The sequence below is a fragment of the Haliotis rubra genome, unplaced genomic scaffold (assembly GCF_003918875.1).
Source record: "Haliotis rubra isolate DU_JTF1 unplaced genomic scaffold, ASM391887v1 Scf1253, whole genome shotgun sequence".
In the NCBI taxonomy this organism is placed as follows: domain Eukaryota; kingdom Metazoa; phylum Mollusca; class Gastropoda; order Lepetellida; family Haliotidae; genus Haliotis; species Haliotis rubra.
The window spans coordinates 136,744-148,029 of NW_025765174.1; the positions used below are offsets into that span (position 1 = coordinate 136,744).

Consider the following 11,286-nt stretch of genomic DNA (forward strand, 5'->3'; position numbering starts at 1 on the left):
CTTATTATGTTAGATTGCTGTTAAAACATTCTTTATATCCATTGCAACATATTTCTAAGCCAAGTGTTTTCTCTTTGCAGAGTATGTTTTACTTTCCTTTTAATAAACGTTATTCAACAAAATCCCTGAATTTTTTCTCAATATTCCCACGAGTTTATCAGGTTGAAAGGAAACTGTTACATTATCCCGTTTTGATTAAAAATTTAATGAAACGGTTATAATTGATTCACCTTTTACAGTAAAAACCATTTATGACAAAGTGTATTTTTACGGTTGGATTGTGAATAACTGACATCTTACAGTTTGCCAAGTACATTTAATATAACCTCTGTACAGCTGTGATCAATTGTAATATACACCGAATTTAATAAATATGTATCACTGAATGCTTCCAATAATTTTTAGATTAATATATATTTTTTTAGAGGACCGTACACGGAACATGAACCCATTTTACGTAAAGGCTTGCTTGTGGTAACCATGTGATCCGTGTAAACAGAAGAGTTTAGGGCAGATTGACCGATATCTGAGTGGAAACTAAAAGAGACAGAAAGAGATCTTAGACGTTTTCAGTTTTAATTAAATCTGTCGATGTTGTTCCTAAGCATCTGAATAACAAAAACGCAGGAGAGCCAGCATACTTCTTCTTCCCTTGAACCCATGTCACGTCTGTCGTCAGGTTCGATGGCTTGGTTCGCACGTCATCGTATCTATGATAAGAGTTTTATTTATGTGTTTTTAGGCCACAGGCCCACAGTACAAAACATTTCAATATTATGATTACAAATGGAGTGATTCATATAATTTCAAAGCAAAATATATGTATTTAGACAAGTTCACAGAAGTAAGTTGATGAATTGAGGACATAAGTCGAACAAATGTTTCAAATGAGGGGTTACTGTAGTATTTGTACTCAATATACTGCTTTCTTAAGTCGGTGAAGGCACAGCAGACAAGGATAAAATGGTTCTCGTTTTCGACAAGCTGGATGTTATATCGAAGGCAGTATCTACATAAACGGTTCTCGATGTCTATGCCCAAACGTCTCCCCATTTCGATCATTAGCTGGTCGCAGCCACATCTGAATCTAGTTAACGCTTGCTTCAATGGCGGGGAACTCATTTGTGAGAGATAGGATTCCGCATGCAGAACTGTTTTGTAAGATGAATATGCTGTCAACTTGGAGTTAGATGCTATTGAAGCCTGCCATCGTTGAATGTTATAGTCAGACACTCTTTGTTTGAACTCAGACATGAAAATATCAATATGTCCAATATCTTGCATAACCCAAGCGTACCCGAATCCAAACTGGAATAAGATATGTTTGATTTTTGTGGCCCAAGAAGATCTGTTGACATTTTCTAATCCATATAGCATAAGATAGGTTTGCCTCGGTAATCTGTCGTTATTCATGTTGATTATTTTTGCCCAATATTTAACACATTTATTTACATAAGAAACATATAATAGAGGTCGTCCACTTTCGCCGAGCACCGCATCATTGCAGGTTGTCAAGGGCAGATGTAGAATTCGTGTAATGAACTTTGTCTGTACCCTCTCGATTTGTTCTACCACCTCATATCCCCAGAGCTCGGCGCCGTATGTAAGTATTGGAAGGACCATACTGTCGAAAATCCTCATTGCAGTGGTGATCTGTAATCCGCCACACATATAGTGAAGTCTGTATATGTGTAGACATACTTTCTCCGCCTGCTGTGCTAACATCTGTCTCGATCTTGTCCACACTCCACACTCGTTTCGTCATCGTATCCCAGTTACATAGATCGATGCTCATAATGTTGATCGCTGGATTGTCTGGTCCAGACACGATTACTTACAGACTGCCGGCTTGCAGCTGGAGTATTGCTCATTCGGACGTTAAACAGCAAATAGAAAATCCTTGCACCTCCATCCGTTATTTTGAGATCATTTTCGTCTCAGACAAACAAACAAATTATTAAAAAATGATGCAATGTATGCATAAATCACTTTTTATTAGTGTAACAGAAGTACCCTCTGCCGGGAACACCGGAAGCTCTTCTGTTCAACCTCCTTGATAAGACATACAGAAAGACACTAGCGGATGATACTTGCTATTGCCCTGCACTGTGCTCGGCAAGATTGTTGTGAACATTGTCTGTAAGGTGTCTGAGATAAGGTGTGAATGGTATGGCGTTGTTAGTGAATCGATGTCTAAGAGACTCTGTGTTATGCATGTGACTGTTGATAGATTGATGTGAACCATTGTCTGTTAGGTATCTGAGATAAGGTGTGAATGGTATGTCGTTGCTAGTGAATCGATGTCTAAGAGACTCTGTGTTATGCATGTGACTGTTGATAGATTGATGTGAACCATTGTCTGTTAGGTATCTGAGATAAGGTGTGAATGGTATGTCGTTGCTAGTGAATCGATGTCTAAGAGACTCTGTGTTATGTATGTGATTGTTGATAGATTGTTGTTAACCATTGTCTGTTAGGTACATGAGATAATGTGTGAATGGTATGTCGTTGCTAGTGAATCGATGGCTAAGAGACTCTGTGTTATGCATGTGATTGTTGATAGATTGTTGTTAACCATTGTCTGTTAGGTATCTGAGATAATGTGTGAATGGTATGTCGTTGCTAGTGAATCGATGGCTAAGAGACTCTGTGTTATGCATGTGACTGTTGATAGATTGTTGTTAATCATTGTCTGTTAGGTACCTGAGATAAGGTGTGAATGGTATGTCATATATCACTTTGCTATGGATCAAACCATTGATTCAACAGAAAACTATGATGTGGGGTCTAATTTGGTTTAAATATCTAAGCTTATCGTAAGTATGGATCCTAGGTTTCAGTATGTCATTTCATCTTGTGGATCCCATACCTGCTATTGACAGATGCTGTGTACATGTAAATGACTCGTTCCATGATTTGCAAAATTGTTGATTGGTGCCATGAAAACCATTTTTTCTGACTTATCATGTATCAAGTGCATACGGTTAGATTAAAGTGGTTGTTCGCCTAAAGAAGGGTTACTATATTATTATTTATCCAGTTTTGAATGAATACAATCTCAAATAATAAATCTATGTTTAAGCAAAATTGGGAAATTTGTGATTCTCAGCAACGTGTGAGTACATATACTCTATATAATTTATAAGCATGTTACGTGATGGTGAAATATGAGGTTTAAGATTTGTCCTGCTCTTCTCCCTCCGCAGTCGGACAATCCAAATATACTTAGTCAAAAGAGAAACTTCACATTCTTTCTTTAGGGCACTATAAAAGAATAAGAGATGGTGAGATGGTTAAATTGTTATTAGTTCATTGCTGAGATATGTGTGAGGTACTCGATACACTGACAGTGCCATAATCAGTTCCATTAGGCTACACCGCCTTTCCAAAACATGGGTATACAAAATGTCAAGTCACAAGAATAAAAATGCGAAATTTCTCAGTATCGTGTATGGCCGCCCCACGCATTCACCACTGCCAAACACTGTCTCCTCATCGACTGCCTGATGCTTGTGAACACGTGGTTAAGGATTCCGCGCCATTGCTCTTGCAAGGCAGAGCCAAGTTCCTGCTAATTCTCAGGTTGGTTCCTTAGACCACGAAGCTTTCTTCAAGTGCATCCCAAACGTGCTCTATTGGATTAAGGTCAGGGGACCTCGATGGGCAGTCCATGACGTTGATTCCAGCGTTTTTGAAGGAAATTTCGTGTCAACATCGCGGTATGCGGCTCAGCATTTTCATGCTGGAACTGTAGACCTGGGCCATGAGCCGCCATGAAAGGAACGAGTTCAGGGGTGAGCACCTGGTCGCGGTAAGCAACAGCTGTGAGGTTTCCACGGATGACCAGAAGTCGGGAACGGTTGTTCCCACAGAAAGCACCCCACACCAGGCAACTTCCGCCCCCGAATCTGTCGACTTCCTGTACACAACATTGGGCATACAGTTCACGACGTCGTCTCCAGACTCTAAGCCTGCCGTCTGCGAATCTGAGGGTAAACCTAGATTCATCGCTAAAGACGACTCGATTCCAGTCTCTCTTGGTCCATCGGATGTGACGTTGGGCCCACAGCAGACGTTGACGTTGATGAAAGGGCGTCAATATTGGCCCACGATATGGACCTCGAGAATGGAGATTGGCAGCCCGATTTCGAATGTCCTGTGAGGACAGTCGACCTCTAAACATCTCAGCCGGTAGAAATCTATCACGTAGGTGATGTAGGACGATGTGACGGTCTTCTGCTCGTGACGACACACGTGGACGACCCGACCTTGGGCGATCAGAAGTGGTGCCAGTTTGTTGTAGACGACCTCGCAAGTCATACACAGTATGACGGCTGCATCCCATTGCTCTTGCGACATCAATAACTGATCTTCCCGCTTGCAACATGCCAACGGCACGTTCACGTTGCACATTTGACAATCGTGGCATTTCAAGTACCTTTAGAACTGTGGTTTAAAAGGGTTTTTTTCAATTCTTGAGGCCAATGCAAAACACGTGCATATGAAGAAAACTTCGATGCGAAGATCACGTGATCGACTGCACGTGCAAAACCTGATTTGGCACTAACGTCATTTGCACGACGAATGGATGGGTTTGAGTGGGTTTTGCTAACTTTTTTCTAGCGTCAAAAGATAGGGATCCCATTTCGGATACATAGGTGGATCATCAGAGAAAAATTATTCATTATTTTTCAAATTACATTTTGTGAAGTTTCTTTTTTGACTCAGTTTATAAACAAGGAGGTTTGGCCCAATGTGTGAAACCCATTTCTGGTGTCCCCCGCCGTGATGTTGCTGGAATATTGCTAAACGCGGCGTAGAAACAAACTCAGTCAGTCAGTCAGTCAGTGGAGCTTTTAATGTCCATGTTCATTTGCCGCCTAGGAGAACTCCATGACTTTTAATGAAATGTTGTTGTTTTTTCTGAAACCACACTGGATGTCAATGAGAACGTTATTGACCCCCCAGGTACAAGCCGATTGTTGTCACCATGCGGCTCAAATTGGTTGGACATATTTGATACGTGTCAGGTCACAGCAGCAGTAGCAGTAGTAGTGGTAGTAGTAGTAGTAGTAGTAGTAGTAGTAGTAGTAGTAGTAGTAGTAGTAGTAGTAGTAGTAGTAGTAGTAGTAGTAGTAGTAGTAGTAGTAGTAATAGTTTTCACACTTCACGTCCTGCCTGCAACCAGCACTTACTTATCAGCACGGAATGACGTGGATCCGTGTCCATATATTTGGTTGGTGTACCACCGGAATGGATTGGGGACATACGACTTACATTTAAAGGATGCAATAGCCAGCGTCCTAGATTGAGGGGTAGTCGTTCGGGCAAATTTGAAGAGATAGGTGTTAGCGGATTGAACCACCATGTCCCCCACTTGACAGCTGCGACTAATTGCTGTTCAAGTTCTCCTACTGTTTTGCAATGACTCTGTTACTGAGAGTAACTTTCTACCCTTCCTTCTAGACGGAGTGGTAAAAGAGTTCGTTCGTCAAGCCGAAGACCCGGGTTCAATTCCCCACTTTGATACAATGTGTGAAGCCCATTTCTGGTGTCTCGACTTGATATTGCTGGAATATTGCTAAAAGCGGCGGAAACTAAACTCACGTTTGCTGGTCAAATAAGAACAAAAAGCGTCCCAAATATCAGGAGTGGTTCTAGTTTATACAGCTTTGACGCGCTTCATGTACTACAACAAGGAACAAACGGACAGATGATCAACTATACTCTTGAAAAAAGTAGGGGAACTTCATTTTTAATTTACGATTGAAACAATTCGGAAATATATCGGAGTCAATTAATTTTGATATGAAAATAATGAATGTCTTGAGAGTACATCAACACTTGCACTTCCTTATGCAAGATGACAAGATGACTGTCACAACGAATGGCCTACAGTGATTTATCGACCTTCTACAGTACCTCAAAATATCAAATCACACCCTATGTACGTGTATTGGGCTACTGCGTTGTGCACGTGCACTAGTAGAGCGGATAACAGACCAAAATAGGCCGAATCGTACACTTTGTGACACAAGCACCAAAATTGGCATGATCGTTCACCATGGGCTTCCTGTTCAGAAAATAACGTTGGCCAATCAAAAATCCAAGATGGCCGCCATAATCTTTTAACTGTCATTTCTGGCCGATGTTTTTCATCCAGCTGTCTAATTCCACGTTAGTGTAGCTTGCAGAACCACGTTTTAATGGAAAAAAAAACAAATAATAAATTATATGGATGGTTTTATATGAAGATTGTAAGATCAATTTACGATTTTGTCATTTTTGTCTTAACTCGTGTCCATATTAAATGTTCGTGGTCCCTAAAGTTTTACACCCCATGCATTGCGTTTAGGGGTGGTGACATAGAGAAATGGTGGTGCGTTCACAAGACGTCTTTCAAAAGTTTCTTAAGACTTTAACTTCCTATCTAAATTTAAAGTTCAGATTCCCCTACATTTTTTTTGGAGTATATATGGGGAATTACCAGCAGAGTACACATTTCTCCATATCGGTTATGTGGCTCACAAACGTGACTGACTCAACTTCTCAGTGGAGGTATTGTAACGGATAACTTCAAAGAAGTTTATTGCCTTCTGTTTCTGAAATAGATAACAACAAGCAGTATTGGGTCAATGACTCAATCTCATTGATTGAGAACACATGAATATATCCCTTCTTCTAGTAAAATGATGAGCCAGCTAGTGTCTCTGGCATATTGGCTATTCTCCACTCTGCCCTTAAATCCGTTTTGTGCATTGTTAAGACAAATATTTCATTTGGTGGAACTTTCTATTTTAGTTATATTGACTTAAAATTGTTCAAACCGTACCATCGGTGGGATGACTGTAGGGCAGATCGACGGGATATCGAATATGGAATCATCATAGTCCATGGTCATTGATCCAAACGTGTCTGAATCGAGAAACTTTTCTGTCAACAATGAATAAGTGTGAGGCAAAACCACATAGTTCTTTTTTAAACTCATAATTCAAATATTACCTCTCTGGAAAGCCAATATGTTTTGCTGATCTGTAGCAAAGTTTGAACTCTGCCTTTTAATTTGTTTGTTCTTAACAAACACAAGTAGTTCACAAGGTAGAGTTTCCATGTGCAAAGCTTTTTAGCTTCTCTGTAAAGTCATTGGATCAGCGGGGCGGTGGTGTAGCCAAGTGGTTATACCGTTCGCTCGTCACGTGGAAGACCCGGGTTCGATTCCATGCAAGTTTACAATGCGTGAAGCCCATTTCCGGTGTCCACCGCCGTGATATTGCTGGAAAATTGCGTAAATCTATACTCACTCGCTCACTCACTCACTCATTGGGTCAGCCCCCATCAGAAGGTCGAAGATTCGTCGCCGTTATTTCGAGCTGTTGCCCGAACGTTAAACTGGGTACTTGATAAGGACAAGCCTTATGATGGGTAGCATATTGGGATATTTCGTGGGCGCGCCGTTTCGGTATTATTATCAATCAGTAATGGAATAAGTAGAAGTGATGTACATATACCGAATGTAATAAAGAAAACATATGCAGAGGGGTAATTTTTTTATGGATAGACAACTTCGTATAGCAAATACATGCGACGATTTCGTGTAGAAGCTAACACAGTTATCAAACATCCTGTGATTGAGGGAAAAACAAAACAAAAGCGCATGTGAGCAGCCTAGCTGGAAATCGGCGCTATATAAATATATAGATTATAATAAACTTTATTAGACAAACTTGCGATGATCCGCGTCAGAATTAGTCTAAAGAGGCGACTATAAGGATTGAGTGGTCAGGTTCGCTGACTTGGTAGACACATGTCACTGTATCCAATTTGCTTGGACCGTTACTTTCGTTTTAGTCGTTACTTTGTATAGGACATTGTGCTGCTTTTTTTAATGTCCAAGTTTGCGAATCATCTGCTGATAATGACATCGCCTATTGGAAAAAAAGCCACTCACTCACTCATTCACTCACTTACTCACTCATTCACTCACTTACTCACTCACCCACCAACCTAGTCACTCACTCACGTCATAAAATACCCACCCTTGTCAAGACCAGTCCTGTCACGTTGCAGAGGAATACATGCCTCCTTAACTATGTACCATATGCCTCTTTGGTACTTGTCATCCTTGAGTGTATCTTCATCATAATAAGCAGTGGCTTCAAGGGAGTTATCATCAAACCCCAGTTTCACCTGGAAACCGGGAGTAGCACTGTCTGAAATACAAATTATAGCATGGGGATGGACAAGAAAAATACATGACACCAACGCTAGATAAGAAAGATCTACTTGATTCAATTTAAACAATTGTTTAGAAATTATATTTAACACTCTATACGATAAAGGAAAGTTAACTTTATCTGGGCACAGGGCCATACTTAATTATCTCTTTATATGAAAGGAGGCAAAAACGGTATGTATATTAAGTGTTTTTTTGAAATGTTGACACAAATATTCTCAATAATAGATTGGTATTCTTGGCAAACTGTTTTCATAAGGAAGAAGTAAAATAGGCTGGATTTAGAGTAGGTTATTCAATAATTGACAATATATTTATATTCTGGAGTGAAATACATATCAAAGAAGGGTGGAACATTTTAGGCATATGATTCATTACATAAGCTTGTTGTGTTCGTACAAAGGTGGTGTTCGCACAAAGGTGGATCCTGTGTTAAAGTCGGAAAGTGTGAAACCATGTTTACGAATATCCAGTAATTTTAATACAGAGGACTGTGATTGTCCCATTGGCAGGCAAGGTTGAGTTTTGTTTGTTGTAACCCAACTCGCGGCAATATTCCAGCTATATGGTGTTTCAATAATCGAGCCTTGAAAAGACAATCAAGTATTCTACACAGCTGGAATACGATGACATGTGCCAACCAGTCAGACCACTCTGACCACCCAAACCCGTTACTCGCCTCTTAGAGCAGGTTGGGTTACAGACCAATTCTAACCCAGGTCTAACGGATACGTAATTTGTTTGTAAACTGACTTTAATATTAATACCAGGATGGTGGTTGGCAATACCGTAATGAATTGGGCTTCACCTAGCAATTCTACAATTCGTAAAGATTGCCATGCTCAACTCCAATAATAGCTGTAAACATTGGCGTCTTCTTTAGTAAACTGAAGTAAAAAAAAAAGTACACCACATGTGCGTACTATATTTTGAATGTCAGTATATATATGTATTTTACTGTGGGTCCTTGGCACCTGGGATAAACTTGGTCTCCAGTAACCCATGCTTGTCGTAAGAGGCGACTAACGGATCGGTGGCCAGGCTCGCTGACGTGGTTGACGTCATCGTAACCCATTTAGATCAATGCTAATGTTGTTGATCACTGGATTGCCTGGTGCTGACTCGATTATTTAGCGACCGCCGCCATATATATTAGTTGGGGTTTGCCGCTTAACAACAAACTAGATCTAAACCTAGTTGCGTAGATCGATGTTCATGCTGTTGATCACTGGATTGTGTGGTCCAGACTCGATTATTTTTTATTTACTATTTATATGGCTAGTATATTGCTGAGTGTTGCCTTAAACAAAAAAGAAAAACCCAAACTGCCAACTAATAGAGTTCGGCACGTACATACCTGGAATACAAAATGTGTGAACTGGGTCGTGGTTATGTTCTGCAGGACATCTGTTTCTGTCTCTGTCGATGGTGTACTTTAGCATCTGAATGAAAAATAGATTAACGCATGAGTGCATACATACTTCATGTTCCGGTGAAGGTCCAGATTAAACTTGAACCCATGCCACGTTTGTCGTCAGACTTGCTGACTTATTTGACACGCCGTCGTATCCCAATTACATAGATCGATACTCATGATGTTGATCACTGGATTATCCAGATTCGATTATTTACAGACCGCCACCATATAGCTGGAATATTGCTGAGTGCGGCGTAAAACAACAAGCCAACAAATCTTTAAACGCATTTCGACTACATCATCCTACACGTTGAGGGAAACGAATATGACAGTTCGTTATATCCGTCAGTTCGATATAACAGTCTTCGTTATAAACGTAGTTCGCTGAAATATTGCTTTAAAGGAAATAAATTTCTAAAGATATCTGGGAATTGAGGGGTAGGTAGGGAGAGCGAAGATCAGAATTGAATGTTCAACTAAGACCTGTTAAGGTCCGGGTTAAAATTCATCTTCAGCAACACATGCTTGTCGTTAGAGGCAACTAACTGGATCGGGTGGTCTCGCTGACCAGACTCGCTGACTTGGTTGACACATGTCATTGTATCCCAATTGCGTAGATCGATGCTCATGATATTGATCACTAGATTGTCTGGTCCAGACTCGATTACTTACAGACCGCCGCCATGGTACAATGTGTGAAGCCCACTTCTGGTGTCCCCCGCCGTGAAATTGCTGGAATATTGCTAAAAGCGGCGTGCTTTTACCAAGAGTTCGAAGAATGACCCATCTCTTATTTATCTATTTATCTCGCCATATCCGGATTAGAACCAGTCTTCAGCAACCCATGCTTGTCGTAAGACGCAAATAACGGGATCGGGTGATCAGGGTTGACACGCCATCGTATCCTAGTTGCACAGATCAATGTCCATAGAGCTGATTTCTGGATTGTCTGATGCTCATGATGTTGGTCACTGGATTGTCTGGTCCAGACGCGATAATTTACAGACCATGTTTTGTTTCATAAGAAAGTCTCAGTTCAACTCCATATTGTCTGGGTTTTTTCCAATTTTGTTTTATGTTTCAGACTGATTCTGAACAGTTACGTTAAAACATGTTAAATTCACAAAGTGAAAAGGATCGAGAACAAATTCTTACAACTCTTAAAACCCGCCAAGAGCAAGAATTATAAACAGGCACCGAGGAAGATTGACACATGCAATCGTTGCTGAGTGCGACGTTGAACAACAAACACACAAATGCATGAGTGTCTAATATTACTTACAGTTTTGTGATCTGAGATTATTTTCAGATGTTGAATATTCCCATAATAGCGCCTTTCCACTACTGAAGCAAATCTGCTATTGTCACGGTCTTGATAGAATTCTTCGAGTTCGTGAAAAAGTGAAAGAGAAACTCTGCCTTTTGTGTGTGCCATTGTTGATTAGATTGTGTGCGTGTGCATGTGCGTGCGTGTGTGGCAATAGTGTGCATTTACACGTAGGTACGTATTCGCTATTTTTCTTAGACCTATCGTTTAAATAATTTGATAATCATTCACGGTAATGCAAGTTGCTTAGAGGGATGTCTAACGCGCGATGACGAGCGGCAATTCCTGGGTTACTTCAGAAGTGTCCCT

General features: G+C 40.5%; 1 protein-coding gene across 1 annotated transcript; it reads right to left on the reverse strand.

Moving 5' to 3' along the window:
* Positions 1-6,524: 6,524 nt before the first annotated feature.
* LOC124266401 lies at positions 6,525-11,037 on the reverse strand. The gene is made up of 5 exons (XM_046701211.1): positions 10,933-11,037; positions 9,591-9,675; positions 8,037-8,210; positions 6,833-6,933; positions 6,525-6,602 (listed from the first exon to the last, which is right to left on the reverse strand). The coding sequence occupies exons 2-5, from the start codon at positions 9,673-9,675 to the stop codon at positions 6,525-6,527; spliced, it is 438 nt and encodes a 145-aa protein (XP_046557167.1). The 5' UTR covers positions 10,933-11,037.
* Positions 11,038-11,286: the final 249 nt, after the last annotated feature.

Coding starts and splice junctions, on each gene's coding strand:
- LOC124266401 (XM_046701211.1), bottom strand. CDS start 9,675: ATGCTAAAGTACACCATCGACAGAGACAGAAACAGATGTCCTGCAGAA. Junction 6,934..8,036: donor CAGGACTGGTCTTGACAAGG/GTGGGTATTTTA, acceptor CATTGTTGACAG/AAAAGTTTCTCGATTCAGAC. Junction 6,603..6,832: donor CTACAGTCATCCCACCGATG/GTACGGTTTGAA, acceptor TATCTATTTCAG/AAACAGAAGGCAATAAACTT.